The sequence below is a fragment of the Mesoplodon densirostris genome, chromosome 16 (assembly GCF_025265405.1).
Source record: "Mesoplodon densirostris isolate mMesDen1 chromosome 16, mMesDen1 primary haplotype, whole genome shotgun sequence".
Lineage (NCBI taxonomy): Eukaryota > Metazoa > Chordata > Mammalia > Artiodactyla > Ziphiidae > Mesoplodon > Mesoplodon densirostris.
In genome coordinates this window covers 38,806,428-38,830,989 of record NC_082676.1, presented here as the reverse complement: position 1 = coordinate 38,830,989, position 24,562 = coordinate 38,806,428, and the positions used below count along the sequence as shown (strand labels likewise).

Sequence of the window (24,562 nt, the reverse complement as noted above, 5' to 3'; positions counted from 1 at the left end):
CCCCTTGGCTCATCTACCTTTTTTTTTTTTTTTTTTTTTTTTGCGGTACGCGGGCCTCTCACCGTTGTGACCTCTCCCCGTTTGTGGCCTCTCCCGCTGCGGAGCACAGGCTCCAGACACGCAGGCTCAGCGGCCATGGCTCACGGGCCCAGCTGCTGTGCGGCATGTGGGATCTTCCCGAACCGGGGCACGAACCCGCATCCCCTGCATCGGCAGACGGACTCGCAACCACTGCGCCACCAGGGAAGCCCTCATCTACCTTTTAAAAAAGGGAATGCGTGGCCAACATTGAAAAACCGGGGACTTTTTCATAAAAGTCCATTTCCAGGTTTTCTTTAGCAATCTGAAGATCCAGGCAGGCCAGGGCCATGCTCCCTCTGGCAGTAGTTTGCTTGCCCTGCGTGTCCCCCGTCCTCACCCCACACCTCTGCAGGGCTGGGGTGCTCTCCAGTTAACCACGCCCCACCCTGCCACCTTATCCCTTGCATTTGTCATCATGCTCTTGCTGGTGTTAGACTAACAGTCGATTTAAGGGAAAGCTGAACTGTTTCTTGTCTCCATGTTTCTATCAAAAGTGGGAAAAAGAAAGATAGACCAAGAGGGCCGTGTATTTCAAGAAAAGTGGGAGAGAGCGTATTTCTTCGTGGAGGTGCAGAATATCCCTACGTGTTTAATATGCAAACAGAGCATGTCTGTGTCCAAAGAATACAACCTGAGACGCCATTATCAAACCAACCACAGCAAGCACTATGACCAGTACACAGAGAAGATGCGCGACGAGAAGCTCCAGGAGCTGAAGAAAGGGCTCAGAAAGTATCTCTTAGGGTCATCAGACATCGTGTGTCCCGAGCAAAAACGAGTGTTTGCAAATGTGAGTCCAAGGGAAAACTCTGCCGTCCAGCCCATAGAAGACATGGCTGGGAACTTATGGGAGAAATTACGTGAAAAAATCAGATCATTTGTGGCCTATTCTATTGCCATCGACGAGATCACAGATATAAATAACACCACCCAGTTGGCCATATTCATCCGGGGCGTTGATGAGAATTTTGATATATCAGAAGAACTTTTGGATACGGTGCCCATGACGGGGACAAAATCTGGAAATGAGATCTTTTTGCGTGTTGAGAAAAGTCTTAAAAAGTTTAATATCGACTGGTCGAAATTAGTAAGCGTGGCCTCAACTGGCACTCCTGCGATGGTAGATGCCAACGATGGGCTGGTCACAAAACTCAAGTCCAAGGTGGCGACGGCTTGCAAGGGTTCAGATCTGAAGTCCGTTTGTTGCATTATTCACCCGGAATCGCTCTGTGCTCAAAAGTTAAAGATGGACCACATCATGAGCGTGGTAGTAAATGCCGTGAACTGGATCTGCTCCCGTGGACTGAACCACAGCGAGTTCACGACTTTGCTCTATGAGCTGGACAGCCAATACGGCAGCCTTCTATACTACACGGAGATTAAGTGGCTCAGCCGCGGGCTGGTGCTGAAGAGGTTCTTTGAATCGTTGGAAGAAATTGACTCCTTCATGTCTTCCAGAGGCAAGCCCCTGCCTCAGCTGAGCTCTCAAGATTGGATCAAAGACTTGGCCTTCTTGGTGGACATGACTATGCATCTGAACACGTTGAATATCTCTCTCCAAGGGCATTCCCAAATCGTGACACAGATGTACGACTTGATTCGGGCGTTCTTGGCTAAACTGTGCCTCTGGGAGACTCATTTGGCCAGGAATAACCTGGCCCACTTTCCCACCCTGAAATTGGTTTCCAGAAACGAAAGCGATGGGCTGAACTACATTCCCAAAATCATGGAGCTGAAGACGGAATTCCAGAAAAGGCTGTCTGATTTCAAACTCTACGAAAGTGAACTGACCCTGTTCAGCTCCCCTTTCTCCATGAAGATCGAGAGCGTCCAGGAAGCGCTCCAGATGGAGGTGATTGATCTGCAGTGCAACACGGTCCTGAAAACCAAATACGACAAGGTTGGAATACCAGAATTCTATAAATACCTCTGGAGCAGCTATCCCAAGTACAAAACCCACTGTGCCAAGATTCTCTCCATGTTCGGGAGTACCTACATTTGTGAACAGCTCTTTTCCATTATGAAACTGAGTAAAACTGAGTACTGCTCCCAGTTGAAGGACTCCCAGTGGGATTCTGTACTCCACATCGCGACGTGATGAAACACACTCCCGCAGGATCCCGTGGGCTGGAAGCCTAGAATCCTCTAGGCCCGAGGGGTTGCAAGATGAGAAAATGAGTTATTAAATATATCTGTTTTTGCCCACTTTGACTCGGAAATGTCATTTGCAGTTATCATACTTGTTTGTATGACATTTTATGTTTCCCCACAGCCCAGTAAAAATCAAGAAAGTTTTATTGTATTTCTAGTAGTTGACTCTTCTTATGCCTGGCCTGTTTCATTCACTCACATACTAGCTTGACCCTTGTGGGCATTGGAGCTGCATCCCAAAGTTTAAATAAGTCCACAGAGAAACAGAGAGACAGATGCATATGTGCACTGGGGGTATATGTGCACACACATCTATCTCCCCGCCATTGGCATGGAATTCTGTGTGACCTCACATGTTTCCAAGTTGAAGGAGAATCAGTTAGAGACGTGTTCACATACTGTGGTGTCTCTGCCTTAGCTGTCCCTTCCTGCACACGAACCTGGAAAGGTAGGACTTAAAATGGAAAATCCCAAAACAAATAATGTAGGTTTTCAAAGCCTAAGTTGAGGTTTGGGGGCTGTCTTTTTTTTTATTTTAATCTTTATTTTGAAATCATTTCAAATGTATAGAAAAGTTGCAGAAATGAAAAGAGCCTGAAGAACACTTAATGCCCTTTTGCCAGATTCTCATATTATTAACATTTTACCCCATTTTATCATTTGTTTGCTTTCTCTCCCCCCTCTGTCTCCCTTGTGTGTGTGTATAACATTGCCTGTGTGTATAAATGACTGTATGATTATCTGTAATAATGTATATAAACTTATGTGCATAATTTCTTTCTGAACCATTTGAGGGAAAGTTGCTTACCTCATTTATCCCTAAATACTTTAGGGAGTATTTTCTAAGAAGAGGGTTTCTATAGCCATGATTTAGTTACCAACTCCAGTAAATTGAACACTGATGCAATACTTTTGTCTGGTTTACCATTCATATTCCAGTTTTGTCAGTTGACCAAATAATGTCCTTTCCTTTATAGAATTTTTCCTCTGGAGGGTTGTCACTTAAAAACATATAGATGCACCTGAAACTAACATGACACTGTAAATTAACTATACTTCAATTGCAAAAAAAAATCACACAAGGTAACAAAAATTTATCAACTCAAAAAAAGGCATATAGATACAGATACAGGTATAAATATAAAGTTAGAGATATCTGTGTTCTTAGTATCTATTAGTTGCTGGAATTAGTGACCCCAAATTGTGAATACTTTCCAGATTTGGAGGAATTAATCTGATTAGGGTACAAAAAGGTTGAAGATCCTATCTGATGACCCATTCAGGAAGCAGTGGAGGAAAAGGCATTGATAGAAATGAAGGGAAGCTGCCGGGGGGAGAGACCAACCTCTAGGTGGTCACCTGGGCAGTGGACCCAGCCCCAGCTGGGGCCTGGATGTATGTCCTCAGACAGAGGAATGACCCAACCTGGGCAGTTCCTGACCTTGGGAGGTAGACTGCAGGTCCAGCTGGGTCTGGCTGGCTCAGAGGCTCACTTCCTGGGAAGTGAATGAAGGATGGACTGGTTCACAGTGGAAGTCAGGGGAGGCCAGCTGCTGGTGTACCTGAGCAGATGTTGACTCTGAACACGAGAGGTGTGGTCCTGCAAACCTTGTGGGGAAAGACCAGCCCCCGCGTTTTTAGATAGGCAACTGGGGCTCAGAGTGATTAAATGGCCTGCCTGAGGCCACGCAACCAGGAGAGGATTCAGACCCAGGTCCATGTGACTCCAAAGTCCATGTTCTTCTTCCTTTTCTAAGCAGCCACCATGCTTACGTGGAGACCTGGCAGACATCTGTCATAGAACCTCCGCTCATCATTGTCACGTGTGGCTCCGGGGTGGTTAGCCCATCAGGTAACAGGGAGGTGACCTCAGCGTTCAGTCTGGGCTGCCTTCTGTTGGCTGGACCATTCATGGGGCTGTTCTGCTTTGATTCAACTCCTAGGGTTCCCAGGTTCCTTCTCTACCTGTAGTGTGTGCTGGGCCAAATGGCTTGACCAACATGGTCACTTGTATGACTGAGCCAAGACTGGGAGAAACCCACTTCCTCTTATCTCTAAGCCACCAGCCTTGTCCAGCCTCATATGCTGCTTCCCACACAGGAAGAGAAGCTCTCCATGCCACCCATGGCCTTCGAGACAAGCTGCATCTTTTATGAGATTTGCAGCTCCAGTTTGCATCATGGTATCTTTGCATTTGGGGACAGACCCACAAGCAAAGACTTGGAGGCCATGGGCTAGCAGCATTGCTGGGGTGGGTGGTGAATAACCGCTTTCTGGTACAACCTCCTAACTGGGCAGGCTCTCAGTGAATAATCAGAGGCGCCCCTCCCTATACCTAAATTATAATTCTTTGTGTGTGTGATTAACTATTGTCCTTCACTGAATAGTCACGGCTCTATTAGCCAAGACCCCCACTATGTATCAGGGAGTGAAAACTGGGTAGATGTCTAAATTTCTGTGCCCTTTCTGTGCCTTAGCAATGGCCCCAGGATGGCTATTTTCAACTGAATCTGGAATGAGAGATCAATTATACTCTCCTGTTTATATTTGTCAGTTTAAAAAAATGTTTATTCAATTTATATAAACTAAAATAAAGAAATAAGTAAATAACAATTCACCCATTTCTTCCACCCCCGCTCACCCTCCACTTATTGCAACCACCGATCTGTTTAATGTATCCAAGAGCTTGGTTGTTTTTTGTTTCTTTCTTTGTCTTTTAGACTCCACATATAGGAGAGATAATACAGTATTTGTCTTTCTCTGTCTGACATTTCACTTAGCATAATGCCCTCAAAGTCCATCCATTTTGTTGCAAGTGGCAAGATTTTATTATTTTTTATGGCTGAATAATATTCCATTGTGTATTTATGCCACAATTTCTTTATCTGGTCATCCATTGATGGTCACTTAGGTTGTTTCCATATCTTGACTATTGTAAATGATGCTGCAATGAACATCAAGGTGCAGTTATCTTTAGTGTTTTCATTTTCTTCTCATAATACCCAGATTCTAATGGAATAACTGGATCATATGATAGTTCTATTTTTAATCTTTTTGAGGAAACTTCATACTGTTTTCCATAGTGGCTAAGCCAATTTACATTCCCACTAATGGTGCACAAGTCTTCCCTTTTCTCCACATCCTTGCCAACACTTGTTATTTTTTTGTCTTTTTGATAATAGCCATTCTAACAGGTATGAGGTGCTGGTGCTGTGTCATTGTGGTTTTGATTTGTATTTCCCTGAATGAATGATGTTCAGCGTCTTTTCATGTACCTGTTGGCCATCTGTATGTCTTCTTTGGAGAAATGTCTATTCAGATCTTCTGTCCATTTTTTAATTGGATTGTTTGTTTTTGATATTGAGTTATATGAGTCCTTCATATATTTTGGATATTAACCCCTTATCAAATATATGATTTGCAGTTATTTTCTCTCATTCTATAGGCTGCCTTTTCATTTTGTTTGTTGTTTATTTTGCTGTGCAGGAGCCTTTAGTCTGATGTAGTCCCAGTTGTTTATATTTGCATTTGTTGCTTTTGCTTTTGGTGCAGATTCAAAAACTCATCACCAAGACCTATATCTAGTAGTTTACTGTTTTCTTCTAGGAGCTTTATGTTTTCAGGTATTACGCTTAAGTTGGTCATCAGTTTTTGTGTATTGTGTAAGATAGTGGTCTGGTTTCATTCCTTTGCATGTGGCTGTCCAATTTTCCCAGACAGTATTTACTGAAGACTGTTCTGTCCCCATTACATATTCTTGGCTCCTTTGTTGTAAATTAATTGACTATATATGCATGAGTTTATTTCTGGGTTCTCTACTCTGTTCCATTGATCTATGCACCTGTTTTAATGCCAATACCATACTGTTTTAATTACTATAGCTTTGTAACATAGTTTGAAATTGGGATGTGTGATGCCTCAAGCTTTGTTCTTTTTTCCTCAAGATTGCTTTGGCCATTTGGGGTCTTTTGTGGTTCCATACAAATTTTAGGATTGTTTGTACTATTTCTGTGAAAAATACCGTTGGAATTTTGATAGGGATTGCATTGAATCTGTATATTGCTTTGGGTAGTATGGATATTTTAACAAAATTAATTTTTACAATCCAGGAGCACAGAATATCTTTCTATTTTTTGTGTCTTCTTCAATTTCTTTCATTAATGTCTCATAGTTTTCAATATACAAGTCTTTCACCTCCTTGGTTAAATTTATTCCTAGGTGTTTTATTCTTTTTGATTCAATTGTTAATGGGATTGTCTTCTGATAGTTTCTCACTCTGATAGTTCATTATAAGCATAAAGGAATGCAGCAGATGTTTGTGTTGATTTTGTATGCTCCAACTTTACTAAAGTTGTTTATTAGTACTAAGAGTTTTTAATGGAGTCTTTAGAGTTTTCTACATATATCATGTCATCTGCAAATAGTGACAGTTTTACTTCTTCCTTTCTAATTTGGATGTCTTTTATTTTGTTGTTGTTGTTTTTCCCTGATTGCTCTGGCTAAGACTTCCAATACTATGTTGAATAAAATTGGTGAGAGTGTGCAACCTTGTCTTGTTCCTGGTCTTAGAGGAAAAGCTTTTAGCTTTTCACCATTGAGTGTGATGTTAGTTATGAGCTTGTCATATGTGGCCTTTACTATGTTGAGGTATGTTCCCTCTATACCTGCTTTGAGTGTTTTCATTCTAAATGGGTGTTGAATTTTGTCACATGCTTCTTCTGCATCTATTGAAATGATCATATGATTCTTATCCTTTGTTTTGTTAATGTGGTGTATCATTGACTGACTTGTGAATATTGAAACATCACTGCATGCCTGGAATAAATCCTACTTGATCATGGTGTGTTATCCTTTTAAGGTATTGTTGAATTCTGTTTGCTAATACTTTTTTGAAGATTTTTGCATCTATGGTAATGAGGGATACTGGCCTGCAATTTTCTTTTTTGTGTGGCATCCTTGCCTGGTCTTGGTATCAGGGTAATGCTGGCCTCATAAAATATGAAAGAGTTCCCCTCATATTTTTTGGAAGAGTTTGAGAAGAATTTGAGAAGAATATTTGGTTGAATTCACCAGTGAATCCATCTGGTCCTGGACTTTTGTTTTGGGGGAAGTTTTTATTGCTGATTCAGTCTCCTTGCTAATAATTGGTCCATTCAGATTTTGTTTCATCACAGTCTTTGTAGGTTGTATGTTTCTAGTAATTTATCCATTTTTTTCTTGGTTGTCCAATTTATCCATTTCTTCTAGTTTGGCATATAATTGTTCACAGTAGTCATTTATTTATTTATTTATTTTGATTTTGCAAGAAAAGTAAACTTTAAAAAAAATTTATTTCTTTCTTTATTTTGGCTGTGTTTGGTCTTCGTTGCTGCACGTGGGCTTTCTCTAGTTGCGGCGAGGGGGGGCTACTCTTCGTTGCGATACACAGGCTTCTCATTGCGGTGGCTTCTCCTGTTGCGGGGCATGGGCTCTAGACACACAGGCTTCAGTAGTTGTGGCACGTGGGCTCAGTAGTTGTGGCTCATGGGCTTAGTTGCTCCGTGGCATGTGGGATCTTCCCAGACCAGGGCTCGAACCCATGTCCCCTGCATTGGCAGGCAGATTCTTAACCACTGTACCACCAGGGAAGTCCCCACAGTAGTCATTTATGATCCTTTGTATTTCTTTGGTATCAGTTGTAACATCTCCTCTTTTATTTCTGATTTTGAGTCCCCTTTTCTTCTTGCTGAGTCTAGCTAAAAGTTTGTCAGTTTTGTTTATCTTTTCTAAGAACCAGCTCTTAGTTTCACTGATCTTTTCTATTCTTTTCAGTCTTTATTTCATTTATTTCTGCTCTAACTTTTGTTCCTTCCTTCCTTCTACCAACTTTGGGCTTCATTAGTTCTTCTTTTTCTAGTTCCTTGGGGTGTTGAGTTAGGTTGTTTGAGACTTTTCTTGTTTCTTGAGGTAAGCATTTATTGCTATGAACTTCCCTCTTAGAACTGCTTTTACTACATCTCGTAAATTTTGGTATGTTACATTTCCATTTTCATTTTTCTCAAGGTATTTTGTTGTTGTTGTTGTTTCTCTTTTTGATTTGTTCTTTGACCCAATGGTTGTTTATAACTTGTTTAATCTCCACATGTTTGTGAGTCTTCCAGTTTTCTTCATGTAATTAATTTCTAGTTTCATGCCATTGTGGCTAGAAAAAAAATGCTTGATACAACTTCAATCCTCTTAAATTTGTTAATATTTGTTTTATGGCCTAACATGATTTATCTTGGAAAATCCTTATTGATTTTCTGTCTGGATGACCTATCCATTGGTGTAAATGAGGTATTAAAGTCCCCTACTATTATTGTATTGCTGTCTGTTCCTCCCTTTAGGTCTGTAAATATTTGCTTTACATACGTTAGTGCTCCTATGTTGGGTGCATAAATATTTACAAATGTTATACCCTCTTATTGGATTGACCCCTTTATTGTTATGTAATGCCAATGTCTCTTATTACAGTCTTTGTTCTATCTAAGTATAGCTACTCCAACTGTCCTTCGGTTTCCATTTGCATGAAGTATCTTTTTCCATCCCTTCACTTTCACTTTGTGTTATGTCCTTACATCTAAGGTGTGTCTCCCTATACCTAAATTACATTTTTTTTTTGGTAGTCAGGGTGCACACACAAGGTCACCTACAGCCCTGGCTCACCCCCCCCTCCCAACTATGCACTGTGTCTACTCTTCTTCAGAACTCTTCTGCAGTGAGGCCAGAGTTCAAGTAGGCAGTCTGTCAGACAGAGGGGACTGGGGTTTCCTCTTGCACTTGGTCTTGTGCAAACTTGGTCTTGGGCAAGGCCAGAGAATTATGAAGCCGGACCTCAGTTCTTGCACCTTCCCCCAATAGAGCTCACACCCTTCAGTCCTATTTCTAGGAATACCAAGGGTGTTGCCCAGCCCGCAGCGCGACTTTGCAAACCATCAGTCCACTCCAAGCAACATTTATTAAGGGTGGCGAATAGCTAGGTGGGGCAGGGCCAGGGCCTGCCGTCTGCCGCCAAACCTCAGGCTCTATACATGTATATACAGGGATAGGGGCTGGAGGTGGGGAGAGCATCATGTGGGGGCGGCTTCAGATGGCGGAGGCCAGCTTCCGCTTGGTGCTCTCGCTGCAGCGGTGCAGGATAAGGTCTACGCTGGGCCTCGGGGGCACGGCCGGCTGCGGCTTGGGGCGCTCGGTCTTGGGTGGCTCCTCCTCCTCCTCTGCTGGAGGACAGCACCAGCTGAGGCCCACCCCGCCTGCTCGGCCCCGCCTCTCTTCACTTTCAGGCCCCACCCCTCAAGGCCCCGCCTCTCATCACCCTCGATGCTGGCCACATCCCTCCTCACCTCCGGCCCGCCCCAGGGCCCGCCCCAGGGCCCGCCCCCAGGTCCCCGCCCTCACTCACTCAGCGCCCTCCCTGGGCTCTGGGGCCCCGGCCGCGGCCGGCGGCGGTGCTGCTGCAAAAAACGGACACTGTTGCGCCGATAGGTGTCGTGGCTGAGGCGCTTGCGTGACTGTTGGTGGATGCTGTGCGCGTTGCGGATGGACGACCTGGGCGCAGCAGGACAGGGGCTTTGGTCAGCGCCCCGCGTCCCTGCCCGAGGGGACTCTCATGGCCACCCCTAGAGTCCAAAGACTAGCCCGAGGAGGTTGAGAGTGGGAAGGAGGCGCGGTGGGGGGGTCCAGCACAGCCTGGGCGGGGCATGAAGGCGACTGCCCCTCACCGACGCGGACCCCTGCCCTGACTCAGAGCCCAGGCCCATTTCCCACACCCCTCACCAGCCTTCAGCCTACCCCCTCCCCAGGAAAGCCCTCCGAACTGCCGCAGCCCTCACGGGCCATCCCGAGGACTCTAGGCATCAGAGCCGCCACCTCCATCTCACACCTCTGCTTTCCCACCGCCCCTGTGCCAGCCCCAGAGCGTGGGAGGGGGCCTTCATCCAGTGAGGGTGCTGCCTACCCCGCCAGGCTGAGCGCCCCTGCACCATCTCCCCTGCCCCAGCACTGCCTATCCAGGGCCTGGACAGACAGGCGGAAGCCGTGGTATACCCTCCTCAGCCCCGCCCAGCCCGCCCCCCTGCCCCGGGGACTCTTGCTCACCTGCGGGGCGGTGCTCCCCTCTTGATCCGGCTTTGGGCCTGGTCTGTGTCTTGCCCTGCCTGTTGCAGGTACATGGATGGGAAGTAACCTGTGACATCTTCTTTCCTGCAACAGAGGCAGCCCTTGAGGCCTGAGCAGCTGCAGGGGCGGGGCCTCAGACGTGGGGTCAAGGCTCCCTCTAAACAGTTGGGGGTCAAGGCAGCTGGGAGGTTGCAAACACGGCAGCCAACACCAGATCCTGCACCTGTGTGCCTCAGTTTCCTCATCAGTGCGACACAGGCCTTCCCAGTTGTGACGCTGGGAGGGGGAGGAAGTTAGCAGATCCATCTCCCCAGGGACAGGTGTTTGCTATAAAACATCTGCAATATTGTATTTGTCAGTTTTTTCTTTTATGGTGATTGCCTTCTGTGTCCTAAGAAACTTCTGCATACCTCCAGGTCACCAAGTTCCCTTATGCTTTCTTCCAAAAGCTTCTTAGTTTTGGGTTTTGTGCTTGGTAAAATCTGTGAAATGTCCCAAATAAAGGTGTATGGTGTGAGGCAGGGATCTAGGTTCATTTTTTTCCCCCAATAGGGATATCCAGTTGTTCCGGCACCATTTGTTGAGAAGATTTTTCTTTCCATTCTCACTACTACATTTGGTAGTAAAAAAAAAACAACAGCCTTTGCATAATACAAACCTCACTCTGTAAAACTGATTCTTCTTGGCTGGTGGGAGACTCACAAATATTGTCTCAGGGGTGCATAATGGGGGTTAACTGAGTTTGGGTCAAAAAACAAATTCACTTTGCTGTACAGCAGAAGCTAACACAACACTGTAAAGCAACTATACACCAATAAAACTTTAAAAATAAAAAATAAAAGGTTGAGAAATCCTGCCTCAAAGTCCCCAGCCAAGGGCCACGCTGATGGGGGGTGTTGTGGCCACAAGCTCACTGGGGTCACGGATGGGCCCTGTGACTCAGGGCTCTGAAATCATGTGCAAGACCCTGGGATTCTGCTTTCCCCAGAACCAGGAAAACAAGTTAGTATTCCTACGTTCACTTGGAGGAATAAACAGATGGAAATTGCAATGAAGGATTTTAAAAGGAAAAGGGATGACAGGGTCTGCTCTAGCAGCTATCAAATATAAGAATTAATACAATTAATTGTGTTGTTGGAGAATGAATAGATGGACTGGTCAGGGGACGTGACCCCAAGTCACAAAGGAAAGGTGTGCCCTCTCAGACAAGGACACTGAACCCTGAGACACGGGCAGGCTGGGATTATTACGAGTCTGCTTCCAAAATGGAAACAGCCCAGAGAGAGGCAGTGGCCTACCCAGAGTCACACAGTCAAGTCGGCACTGAGCCTACGCAGGCCCAGCCCCAGGCCAGGCTGACTCTCAGGGCAGGTGCAGTGGGAGGGAGGGCACAGCTCTCCTACCTGATGACCCACCAGCCATCCAGGAGCTTATGAATGACCTCGATGGTTTCGCCCTGCTCCAAAGACATCTCATCCTCCAATAGGGCAGTGTAGGCTTTGATGGTGACATAGGGCTCACCTGGAGAGGGGAGGGGCAGAGTGTGAAGCACCCCCGCCAGCACAGGGCTCGCCACCCCACCCCTCCTCTCTGGGCCTGGGGCTTCCTCCAGCTGGAGCCCAGGACCTCTCTCCTCCAGCCCTCCCCACTCCTCGTGGAGACACTTTGGACTTGTGCCCTCTGCCTACTCTACCCAGAGGAGCTCGCCCACTCCTACCCACCATCACCCACACCAGAGGCCAGGAGCGCCCATGACTGCAGAGACCTGGCCAGGCACCTGCACACAAGGAGTGGCTAGGCAGGAAGTGCGGAGGTAGAGTGCCCATCCAGTGGCACCTGAGCTACTCAACTCCAGTCCGCTGTGGGCATGTGGGGCTGCATTTCCCAATTTTTAAAGAGGAGTCATAAATCCACATAAAATTGTAATATCTTTCTATTGCAAAATACGGGCAACCAATACTAAATTTTTTCAAACCCCACGTGGGACCCATCCAGCCCAGGGGCTGCCAGTTTTTCCATTCTAGTCAGCCATGATGCCCCCACTTCCAGGCAGCCCTCCTTCCTGAGCCTCAGTTTGGCTCATCATGCAGCTTCCCACTGGACCCAGCCCCAGGCTGGCAGCCACCCGGTGTCCCAGGCTGACCTTATCCCCCTCACCTCTATTCTACCTCTTGGTTCCCCCTGTCCTGACCAAGGGCACCACCTCCTACCCTACCTAGACCTAACCTAGGGTCTCAGCCCTGCCTTCCCTCCTGCCCAGCCCACAGTCATGTCTGACCCCAAAGCAGTCACTTCTGGCTCTTCAATCCTGCCCCTCTCTCCCACCCCTGAGGCCAAGGAGGGGAGGGGCACCTGCATAGTTGGGTTCTGGGTCTTCTGCCTCATCAGGACTGTCCAGGGGCTCCAAGTAGGACGCCGGGACCCAGCCGCGCTTTGTCTTCATCTGGCAGAACCACCAGCCTGTGCCAGGGATATGGGGTGGTAGGTCTGGGCGGGCCTGGGAGCCTCCCTCAGCCATCGGCGGGTAGGGGTGGGTGAGGGCACTCAGACACAGACACACAGGCGTCCAACACTCAGAAATGTCACCTTCACCGCACTCCACACCAAAATCACACACACCAGTACCCATAGGGTCACAGAACTACAGCTCAGAACCTACTTCACACACATGGTGAGAAGTTCACCTGTCCGCCTGGATATAACCCCCAGAGATGCACAGTCACAGCCCAGAATGTGTGCAGATCCCCAGAGCTGCCCTGGGGCACACTCTCAGAGAGAGGGTGACCCACAGGGTGGGAAGAACAGTCAGGACCCCTGAAGGAGCCAAAGCCCCCTGGTGGGCCAAGTGGGGAGGAGGCCTGGGGCTGCCTGAGGGGCATAGCCTTGGTGGGGGCCCAGGCACCAGGGGAGGGCGGTCCAGGCAGGGCGGGGAGGCTGACCACTCTGGCTCTTCTCCACGACATCCACCACGTCGCCTGTGGCCAGAGCCATCTCGGAGCCTGAGCTCTTCTCATAGTCAGCGATGGCGCGGTACGTCTGCAGGATGATGGGGCCTGTGATGTCTGGGTAGAGAGAGGGCAGGGTGAGTGGACATTGTGGGCGCCTCGTCCTGGCTCTCCCCTGTGGGCCCTGTGTAGGCCACCTGAACAGGCACTGGCATCCATCCCCACCCAGCTCCAGACAGGCCAGGGGTAGACACGCCCTGTATACTGGAAAGCAGCAAAGACAAGCTAGTCTTCACAGCCCTACACTTATTGAGCACCTAGTATGTTCCAGACGCTGGTCACACACTTTACACATGGTCTTCTTCTCATTTGATGTGGTTAGCAAGCAGCCCTTCTCAACTTCAAGGTGCACACAAATCACCCAGGAATCTTGCTGAAACATAGGTGCTGATACCATAGGCCTCTGGTGGGACCTGAGAGGCTACATGTCTAACCAGCCCCCAGGCAATACTGCTGCTGCCTGTTATGGGCTGAATTGTGTCCCCCCACCCCCAAATTCATATGTTGAAGCCCTAACCCCCAGTACCTTAGAATCTGAGTGTATTTGGACATAAAACCTTCAAGGAGGTGATTAAGGTTAAATGAGGTCATAAGGTTGGGACCCTGATCCAATAGGACTAGTGTCCTTATAGGAAGAGGAAAAGACACCAGGGAGTTGCATGCACAGAGGAAAGGCCATGTGAGGACAAAGCAACAAGGCAGCCATCTGCAAACCAAGGAGAGAGGCCTCAGCTGAACCCAAACCTGCCCACAACTTGATCTCAGCCTTCCAGCCTCCAGAACTATGTCTCATATTCATTTCTTCTATTTAAGCCACCCACTCTATGACACTTTGTTATAGCAGCCTGACCTAAGACACTGCTGGTCACTGGACCACACTTTGAGTAGCCCAGAGTACTTGACCGTGTGTCCCACTGACTGGCTGAAATCCTGCTCCACATTTAGTAGCTGTCTGTCCCTTGTCAAGAATCTCAACTTAAATCAAGCCTCAGTGTTGTCCAGTTGCAAAATGGGAATAATAGCACAGTTGTACCTACTTCATACTATTATAGAGATGATTACATGAGTTAATACATGGAAAACATTTAAAATAGTGCCTGGCACAGGGTAAGTGCTCGATAAATGTTAGGTAGTGTTATTAACAATTATCATGCAATAAAGACTAGTACTGTCATGCCCTTGAGTCACCCCTAAAGGCCACTTTTGCCCCTAAATCTGTTCATCCATTCAGCCAGAACATCCTCTGCGCTGTTGGGAGCCAGGGTCTGTGCTGGGCGCTGCAGCCATGGAGGTCAGCTCCCTTCACTGACCAGTGACCCTCAAAGACGCCAACACTTCAGTGCAGCCACCAAGACCCTTCACAGCTGCTCTCACCTCCTGCTCTCTTCCCTGCACACACCGAGCTCAGGGCCCCTGATGATGTCAGCAGTCCCTTAGGGTGACCTCACTTGGCTGACCACCGCCTCTCACCTGCAGCGTAACTCTTGCCATCTCTGGGCATCAGGTATGTCTCTGGCTTTTTCACCCTGCATCAGAGAACAGTCTGGGTTAGACGCTCAGCTTCCCCTGGGGAACAGCATGCTCCGGGCAGACCTACAGAAGAACTTGCCAAGAAAGTTCCCAGAAGGAACATGGGAAATGGGGGCCGCCGCAGAGAGAAGGTAGCAACTGGACTGGGAGGACAGGGCTTTGAGGAGGACAGGATCTGCTCAGCCAGCCCGAGGAGGGGCCCCAGCCTCCTGCAGACCCAAAGGAGAAGGCTCGTGGGCCAGCTCCCTTCTGCTGGAGCCTCGAGAGGGAAGCCAACAGGAGTGGGCGCCCCCAACCCCCGGGGCCAACGGGAGCTGCCCTGCCCAGGATCGGGGATGTGTTCAAGGGTCCAGATGCACTGGCTGGAGTTCTGCTGTCTGTCTACAGCAGCCCTGTCCTCCAGGCCTCCCCCAGCGCTCAGTACCAGAGAGGGACAGAGAGAAGGACCTTCCGCAACACATTCCCGCGAGATCTCATCAGCATCTCCGATGCTGTCCACGCAGGGCCCTGAGCACAGGAGATCCCTGGGGCGAGGGCAGGCAGAGAATGAGGTGACAAAGGATAGGCAGGAGCCTGAGAGAGGCTCAGGAAGGACCAGAGGCCATCGGCCCCCCACGTCCTCTCGGGGGCTCCACACTTCACAGTTTGTAAGCACTCTCCCCAGCACCCACTACTGCATCTGGCCCTCACCACCCGGTCACAGAAAGGGAAGCTGCTTTCAGAAGGCTCCAGGTCCCACGGCCAGGCAGTCTCAGAGTCAGGACAAGGACTTAGGACCTCAGACCCCCAGCCCACAGTGCCTCCCCCCGACCCCCAGCACCTTGAGGCTCAGAGGGGTCCAGGTAGAAACTTGGCAGGGATGCTGGGGGTACCCAGAGTTGGAATCCTGCCTCCTTGGCTTTCCCTGCTGTGTGACTTTGGGCAAGTCACTTCCCCTCTCTGAGCCTCAGGCTCCTCCTGTGTAACATGGGGATAGTCCCACCCCCTCCAGGCAAGGGTCTGACCACCACCTTTCCTCCTCCTGCCACTCACTGGCTGTCCGTGGGGAGCTTGAGGTCGTCAGGGCGCACCTTGAAGAAGTTGAGGAGGTGGGGGCAGCGGGAGATCTTGCCAGGCAGGTTCATGAGCGAGTTGCAGTACTCGGTGAGGGTGCCCTGGCGGCTCTCGGCCACCCGCTGCCCATCAAACCACCGCGGGGCTGGGCGGACCAGGGAGGGGCACCAGAGGACCAGTGAGCACACTCGAAAGGTCAAGTCCGGAGAGGGTGGGAGTGGAGGGGGCAATCGGAGGGCAGGTGAGGGGAGCTGGGACAGGTGAGCCTGCCCAGGTGACTCAGCCCTGCTCCTCACCTGGCAAGTGGGGGATGATCCTGTTCTCTGGGTTGATGTCCCCTGCCTCGATAGGAAACATCTCCTTTAAGGTTTTCTAGACAGAAAAGCAGACGTGAAGGAATCTGTTTTATTACAGCACTGTAAAACACAAAATTGGACATGACCTAAATACCCTTCCAACTGCTCAGGCTAGAAGCCCCTGGTGGCATCCTGGATTCTTCTTTCTCTTCCACCTCACATCCAACCCATCCGCAAATTCTTTTGGTTCTGCTCCCCAAATCTATTCAGAATCTGATCCTTCTCACTACACCTGCTGCCACCACCCTGGTCTGAGCTTCCACCGGGTCTGGTTATTATAACCTCCTTAGGTCACTCCCCCCTCCCCCTCCCTTGTCTGTCCTCAATCCACCATGCAGAGGGATCCCCTGAAAACCTAAGTTGCATCCTGTCCCTCCTCTGCTCAGAACCCTCCCTGCCTCTCAGCTACGCAGAATGGAAGCCAAAGGCTCCGCATTGGTCTACAAGACACCATGTGACCTGCCTCTGCCTGCCTTGCTCACCTCTCCTGCCCCTCTCCCCTTGTTCACTCTGATCCAGCCACCCTTGAATGCTCCAGGCCCACTCCTGCCCCAGGGCCTTTGCACGTGTGATTCCCATTCTTCCCCCACACAGATCAATAGCTCACTCTCTCTCTCTCTCTTTCTCCTTCTTCAAGTCCTTGCTCAGATATATCCCACTTCAATGAGGCCTCCTCCCTGACAACTGTCCTTCCTTGTCCCTCCCTTCCCACCTCCCCTCCCTGCTTTATTTTTCTCTGTAATTCTAAGGACCATCTAACATACTATGTAAGTTACTTATTTTTTTGTTTGTCTGTTATCCTGACTCCTCAACTAGAACATAAGGTCTACTAGGGTGGGCAAGGATTTGCATCTGTTTTTTATGCCTTTCAGCAGCACTTCCTTCTCACTAAGTAGAAAGTGCCTGGTACTTAGTTGGTGTTCAATAAATAGTGGTTGGATGAATGAATGAGTCGACCAATTAATAAAAGAAGCTAATCCTACAATGGAATAACCCAGAACAGTTTAAAGAGGTGAGATGAAGCCCCACCAAGTATCAGCATGGACTGGTCTCAAAAATGTAACCTAGCAACAGTAATAAGATTGAGAAAGAGGCAAAAAGCACACTGATGGCATTTATATACACTACAGAAAATGCAGGCTCCACACTACTGCATGTTGTTTCTGTGTTGTGCGTGTACGTGTGCGTGTGTGTGTGGGGGGGGGCCACCCAGGGTAGGAGCTGGGAGGGATATGAGATGAAGGGCGACTTCCACTGCTTTTGTAATGTTTTATCTCCTTTATCTTAAAAACACCTTATCTTAAAAACACCTTAGGGCTTCCCTGGTGGCACAGTGGTTAAGAACCTGCCTGCCAATGCAGGGGACACAGGTTCGAGCCCTGGTCCGGGAAGATCCCACATGCCGCGGAGCAACTAAGCCCGTGCACCACAACTACTGAGCCTGCGCTCTAGAGCCCTCGAGCCACAACTACTGAGCTGGCGTGCCTAGAGCCCGGGCTCTGCAACAAGAGAAGCCACTGCAGTGAGAAGCCCGCGTACCGCAATGAAGAGTAGACCCCGTTCCCACAACTAGAGAAAGCCTGTGCAAAGCAATGAAGACCCAACGTAGCCAAAAATAAAATGAATTTAAAAACAAACAAACAAACAAAACGCCTTATAGCAAACGGCCCAGTGATATCAGCTGTGACTCCAGGTGCCGGGTGTACAAGGCTGGTTACAGTTTTCTTTGCATTTATCTGCATTTCACTTTAAATAATTCACACAAGAGAAGTGCAGGAACCTGTACGCTTCCTGAAGCCCCTTGCCTGGTTAAGGAGGGCCCTGCGTGTGGAGTGGGCCCTGGGGGAACCCATCTGGCTTTTGTGGCCCCTCCATCTATATGACCCTGTCTTAGACCAGGACCCAGCACTGTGTGCACTGTGACCCCCGATGACCACCCCCAATCTTGTCCAACCAGCCACTGGTGTTGGGAACCCTGGGGGATTCTCTCATGTGAACCTTGGTGATAACAGGCACCCACAAAGCAAGAGGACCCGGTTTCTTGGGTGTCAAGATTATCCGCCCTCCTAACCCACCAGGGGTCCTCATCAGGCCAGTGACGGTGAGTGAAAGAGCAAGCTCCTAGGATGACACCTGTGGTGGGGACACTGGCAGGCTGTCCCCTGCAGGGACAGAGCAAGCAGGGCCCTTGAGACGGCCCCCTTGAGAGCCTGTGGAATGGGTGCAGAGTTTTGGTTTGGGAAGACAGAAATATTCAGAAATGGGTGGTGGTGTTGGCTGTGTGACATTGTGAATGTACGTAATGCCACTGGCTTGTACACTTAAAATGGGTAAAGTGGTAAATGTATGTCATGTATATTTCACCAAAATAAAATGTGCTTTAGTGCTTTTTAAAGTTAAAAAGAATAATGCCCCCTTATCTGTGGGCTGGGAGGGGATGGGGGGACTCTGGGTTCCTCAGCTCCTGGTCAGCACCTGGAGCGCTCCCCTCCCCAAAGGGCAGAGCTGGGACTGGGTGTGGCATCCCCTCCCTGGACCCCCAACACAGGGCACTCACATGGAATTCGTAGATCTCAGTGAAACGCCGGTAGACCACCTTCTCAGACAGGTCCTGCCACTTCACCAGGAACATGTAGACCTGGGGGGTGGTAGAGGTGGGGCACCTCGTTCAGCCATGCACCTGGGCAGCCCCCCACCCCATGGTGGAAGCCCACAGGACTGGGGGTGGGATGGAGAATGCTCTTTGTGGTAACCTGGCCCATAGAAAGAGCACCAAGTTCATGGTCCCCAGGGCAAGAGGGATGACTTCTCTCAAATTAACTCAAATTCATCTGTAAACTGGAGGTAAAAGTAGGATCTCACTGCTAAGGCTGGTATGAGAGTTAACAGAAGGTAAGATACAGAAAGGGCTGGCCTCAGACAACACAAGAACTCAGTAAGATGTTGTATGGTTCCATTTGAATGAAATGTCCAGGGAGTTCCCTGGTGGTTCAGTGGTTGGGACTCTGCACTTTCTCTGCGAAGGTCCCAGGTTCAGTCCCTGGTCGGGAAATTGAGATCCCACAAGCCACGTGCGTGGCCACACACACACACATAAAATGTCCAAAAGAGACAAATCTATTGAGACAGAAAGTAGATTAGTGGTTGCCAGGGGCTGGGTGGGGTTGGGGGTAGGGGGGCTGAGGTCTGACTGCTAATGGGTATGGGTGATGAAGAAAATCTTCTACAATCAATTGTAGTGATGGTTGTGCAACTCTGTGAATATACTAAAAACCACTGAATTGTACAATTCACATAGGTTAATCGTATGGTATGGGAAATATATCTCAAAAAAGCCATTATTTAAAAACAAACAAACAAGAAAAAAACAAAACAAAAAACCTCAGGAAGGAAAAATAGGCCTGCAAAAATAGTTAGGAGAAAACCACTCAGCCACAAAAAAATAGTTAGGAGAATACCACTCAGCCACAAAAAAGAACAAATTACTGATACTTGCAATCACATGGATGAATCTCAAAATCATTAAATTATGCTGAGTGAAATAAGCCAGGCATGAAAGGCTACATATGATTCCACATCTATGACATTCTAGAGCAAGCACAACTAATTTAAGGTGGAAAAAACCTGGGGATGGGGAGGAATGACTGGGGCATGAGATGGGGTGATGGTCATGGTCTACATCTTGATGAGAGTTTGGGTTACGTAGGGAGATGTACTGTCAAATCTCAGCAAATGTACCTCTGAGATTTGTGGGTTTCATTTTACATAAATTTTACATCAAAAGAGAAAAAAACTACAGAAAAATACTGAACTCTAGTTGTGATATGCATGCTGAAGTATTGGGTTGGTTCGTTCGTTCAGGTTTTTCTGTAAGGTCTTAAGGAAAACCAGAATGAACTTTTTGGCCAACCCAACGTTTAGGACAGTGTACTGATGTTTGTAATTTGCCTTGAAATGCACCAAAAATAAGATAGATTGATGGGTGGATGGATGGATGGATGCATACATGATAAAGCAAGTACTATAGGAAATGTTAATGGTATAATCAAGATAGTAAGCATGTGACTGGTTGGGTTTGGTTTTTTTTTTTAATTAATTAATAATTTATTTATTTTTGGCTGCGTTGAGTCTTCATTGCTGTGCACAGGTTTTCTCTAGTTGTGGCGCATGGGGGCTACTCTTTGTTGCAGTGCACAGGCTTCTCATTGTGGTGGCTTCTCTTGTTGCAGAGCATGGGCTCTAGACGCTTCAGTAGTTGCAGTACACGGGCTCAGTAGTTGTGGCTTGTGGGCTCTAGAGCGCAGGCTCAGTTAGTTGTGGTGCACAGGCTTAGTTGCTCTGCAGCATGTGGGATCTTCCGGGACCAGGGCTTGAACCTGTGTCCCCTGCATTGGCAGGCAGATTCTTAACTACTGCACCACCAGAGAGGTCCCTGGTTGGGTTTTTTGTTTGGTTTTGTTTTGCTGTAAAATTTTTTTCAACTTTGCTGTATATTTGAAATTTCTCAGAATAAAATCTTGGGGAATAAAAAGAATAGCTACCAATGGGGATGATAAAAATGTTCTAAAAATTAGATAGTTGTGATAGTTGAAGAACTTTAAATATACCCAAAACCATAGTGCACTTTAAAAGGGTGAACTTGCTAATATTTTATATATTTAGAAGTAAAATCAACAAGGATTTTTTTAACTTTAAAGTTGGAAACAAACAGAAACAAATGAACTTAACTACATATAAAATGGGTAATAACCTAAATATTAAAGGAGAATGGAAAAGAATCCAAGTAGCTTTTAGTTGCAGCACTTTCAGTATTCTCAGTCCAAAAGGACCAAAAAAACTGCAAAGAAAACTTAAATTTGAATTAATAGGTTAGTAGGTTTATTGTTAATAGTGGCGTGGGTGTAATTATTCTGAAACAAGTTTATGTGTATTTTAGAATTGAGCAGAAGAGTGAATATACTGATCTCATTGGGAGCCAGGGTTCCTGCAGTGAGAAAAAGGAGCTACAAACATAAAGTGATGAGAAGCAAGGATGATATGAAATAGCTATTTCCTCCAGTCTGTCCACTGGAAAGGCAGTCATGAGCCATGACACCTTGATGGCAATGAGCACACCTAGCTTCCAGATCTTGGGTTCTAATATCACTCCCACTAAAAAGAACCAGGGCTCTTTAGTGAAATGGTTGAGTCCAGGACTAGGGCTGGGAAAGTCCAAGTTAAGCTGGCCCACTTTGTGCCATAAGAATGTACCCAGGTGCCCTGTCCGTGCCCCCCCAAAAAAGAATGACAGGATATATTAAAAAAAAAAAAAGTACAGGGCTTCCCTCGTGGCGCAGTGGTTGAGAGTCCACCTGCCCATGCAGCAGGCGCGGGTTCGTGCCCTGGTCCAGGAGGATCCCGCATGCTGTGGAGCGGCTGGGCCCGTGAGCTGTGGCCGCTAGGCCTGTGCATCCGGAGCCTGTGCTCCACAATGGGAGAGGCCACAGCAGTGAGAGACCCGCGCAAAAAAAAAAAAGTACAGAAGCCAGCCTGAAGGAGCTCCCAGTCACCAAATCTGGGACATTCTGAGCATCAAAATAAGTAATGATGGTATTGGATTATAACTCACTGAATAAAACAGGAATCCATGGATCCATACTGACATAAATAAGGAAGAAGGGAAGACACAGGAAAATGTTCTAAAAATTAGATAGGAAAATGTTAACTAATAAATGCAGAAGGACCAGTAGAGTTTAAAAATCATTATTTGGCAATCATTATAGTAATGTGGTTCAGGCAAGAGTCATACAGGTACTATAAGGCACAGGATACTCACATAGCTTTACATAACCTCCCCACAGTTTAGTTATTAATTACAAAGGGGAAAATAGTAACTTTACAGCAGAGAAACTTGGAGGACACATCCAGGACTCAGTGATCAAAGTTAACATCACCAATAAAGGAACAAATCAAAATCACCTGCCACCTGATAGGATCAATGAAAAGAACATATCAATACTTCTGGGGTGTTCCTGCATTACCAAGATCTAACAAAATATCAGACACACCCAAATCGAGGGGTGTTCTGCAAAATAACTGGCCCCATCTCTTCAAAAAGTCAAAGTTGAGGACAAAGACTGATTAAGACTGATCTGGATTTAAAGAATCCCAAAGAGACATGACAACTCAGATGCAACAGGTGATCCTGGATAGTTTTTGTTCATTTGTTTTAATTTGTGTGATCTTGGATTGGATCCTTGACCTGAAAAAATTTTCCTACGGAGGGACAAGAGGACAATTGGTAAAATCCGAATAAAGTCTGTGGGTTGCATAACAGTGTTTTATCAGTGTTGATTTCCTCATTTTAACACCTTTGGTTATGTAAAAGAATGCCCTTGATTTTAAGAAATACACACCTGTAATAAATATTTAGAGGTAAACAAACAGTGTCTCCAAATAACTCTCAAATGATTCAGAAAATGTATATTCAGAGAGAGAGAAAGCAGGAGGGACAAAGAGAGGGGGAGAGACAGAGAGTGAGAGGAGAGAGGAAATGTGGGTGAAGGAATATTGGAGTTATTGGTACTTTTTGGGACATTTCTGTAAATTTGAAGTTATTTCAAAATTAAAAGTTAAAAAAGAAGGGTCTTGGCACATACACTAAAAGTGTCATACAAGTGCCAATTTACTAACTGGATCCCTCCGTGGCCTTCCTCTGGGTTTGGGGACCCCGTGATGGGGTGGCCATGCCTGGGCCTGCACTCCTCCAGCTCCCCCAGGGCAGGAGGGGGGACTCCTCTGGTCCCTGTGGTGGTTTCACCCTACAGGAGGGGTCACGACTCTAGTGTAACTGATCGCCACCAGCGCGCCCTCCCGAGGACCCTTCCCAGAGGGGCGGCGGGGACACTTGCCGGGCGTGGAGAGGGGACGCCGGGCTGGGGCGGGAAACGGGGCGTGGGATGGGCGGGCGGGGGCCGGGGGCCAAGCCGCTGTCCTTGCACCGAGGGCCCGGGTGGTGGCGCGCATCTTTTGAAGGGCGCACATCGACTGCGGCCCCGGCGGGCGGCCTGAGGCCCAGAGCCGGGGAGCCTGGGCCGCGACCCCGCGCCCTTACCCCTCGGCCGCCCGCGTCTCGGGCCGGGAGTCCCGGGGCTGCGCGGGGACCGGCACCTGCGCCCCGCCAGTCCTGTCCCCACGCGCAGGGCGCCTCAGGCCGGTACTCACGTAGTGCTGGCTGGGGACGAAGCGCTTCTCGAAGCCCAGGAGGGCGATGTGGCGAATGAAGGGGTCCCCCATGGCTGAGCTGCGTGCGGCCCCCTCTTCTCCGGGGCGCTGCGGGCTGGGACTTAAATAGGCTGGAAAAAGGAAGTCGCCTCTTTCGCGGCGGGGCCGCGGGCAGGAGGGGGCGGGGAGCGTGCAGATAGGGCTTTGCTTCTTCTTTCAGTTTCTGGGCTTCCTCGGGTTCCCGTGGTGCGGACATGGGTAGCCCCACGCACGCAGTTGTGCGAGGACACGCCCGTCATTTGTCCTCTCCGTGGCCCACAGGAGGGTTGCCCGACTCCCAGCTCTCTCCTCCTGCCTCCTCTGAGCCAGCCACGCTGGCCCCTCTGTTCCAGGTGCTCCCATCTCAGGGCTTTTGCACAAGCCATTCCACCTGGCCCGTCTCCCACACACCTGTAACTTCCACCCTCATCTTCTACAGGTTTCTGCTCAAAGGGCACCTCCTCTGAGAGGCCGTCCTTGATATAAACTTCACATAAAATAGCAAAACTTCATGAGGACCCCACCCCTTTCCTTTTTTTTTTTTTTTTCAGACCACTCATCACTATTTTTATTTTTACAGTGTCTTTCCCTACCAGAATGTGAGCCCCATGAAAGAAGGGTTTGGCCTGTTTTGACAAGGGCTCTGGCCCCAACCCCTAGAGCTGGTGCCTGGCACACAGTGGGCCCTCTGTAAGTATTCGGATAGTAACTGCATCACTCGCGAAGTGATTGACGGAATGAATCTTCCAGGGGAGCGTGTGCAAGCCTCAGGTGTACATCCCGGGTGACTGTGGCTGAGGGCAGGGGCAGCGGAGCAGACTTGTTTTTGGTGGGCAGAACCGCGTTCAAATCCTGATCAAAGAATGGCCGCTCAGAGCAGACGTGGTTTCCTCCTGAGTGAAAGGGGACTCCCAGCTCCGCTGAGAAGGGGGAGAAGGGGATTTGGGATGGAGGGGTGAGGAGGACAGCGGCTTGCTGGGGGAGAGGCTGGGGCCACTCTCACTAAAG

General features: G+C 48.3%; 2 protein-coding genes across 6 annotated transcripts in view; one reads left to right on the top strand and one right to left on the bottom strand.

Annotated features, from left to right (window-relative positions):
• Nucleotides 1–2,425, top strand: part of LOC132476324 (general transcription factor II-I repeat domain-containing protein 2) — a 55,622-nt gene extending 53,197 nt beyond the window's left edge. For 4 of the 5 annotated variants that reach the window (XM_060078204.1, XM_060078205.1, XM_060078206.1 and 1 more), the window contains exon 15: nucleotides 576–2,425. In XM_060078204.1, coding sequence (XP_059934187.1) covers nucleotides 576–2,179 — 1,604 coding nt within the window. In that variant the 3' untranslated portion in view covers nucleotides 2,180–2,425. The remainder of the gene's footprint in view (nucleotides 1–575) is intronic. The other variant, XM_060078203.1, reaches the window with a different exon arrangement.
• A 6,796-nt stretch (nucleotides 2,426–9,221) lies between these two features.
• On the bottom strand, nucleotides 9,222–23,673 carry NCF1 (neutrophil cytosolic factor 1). Its single transcript, XM_060078003.1, has 11 exons — nucleotides 23,516–23,673; nucleotides 18,870–18,950; nucleotides 16,253–16,328; nucleotides 15,936–16,101; nucleotides 14,844–14,899; nucleotides 13,308–13,430; nucleotides 12,721–12,828; nucleotides 11,772–11,889; nucleotides 10,348–10,452; nucleotides 9,653–9,798; nucleotides 9,222–9,467 (listed from the first exon to the last, which is right to left on the bottom strand). Exons 1-11 carry the CDS (start codon nucleotides 23,585–23,587, stop codon nucleotides 9,337–9,339), a joined length of 1,182 nt encoding a protein of 393 aa, XP_059933986.1. The 5' UTR covers nucleotides 23,588–23,673; the 3' UTR covers nucleotides 9,222–9,336.
• Between the last annotated feature and the right edge of the window lie 889 nt (nucleotides 23,674–24,562).

Excerpts from the sequence above, each read along its gene's own strand:
- NCF1 (XM_060078003.1), bottom strand. The coding sequence starts at position 23,587 with ATGGGGGACCCCTTCATTCGCCACATCGCCCTCCTGGGCTTCGAGAAG. Across the intron at positions 14,900-15,935 it reads AAGCTCCCCACGGACAGCCA|GGTGAAAAAGCCAGAGACAT; the intron begins GTGAGTGGCAGG and ends TCTCTGATGCAG. Across the intron at positions 9,468-9,652 it reads GAGCCCAGGGAGGGCGCTGA|AGGAGGAGGAGGAGCCACCC; the intron begins GTGAGTGAGGGC and ends GTCCTCCAGCAG.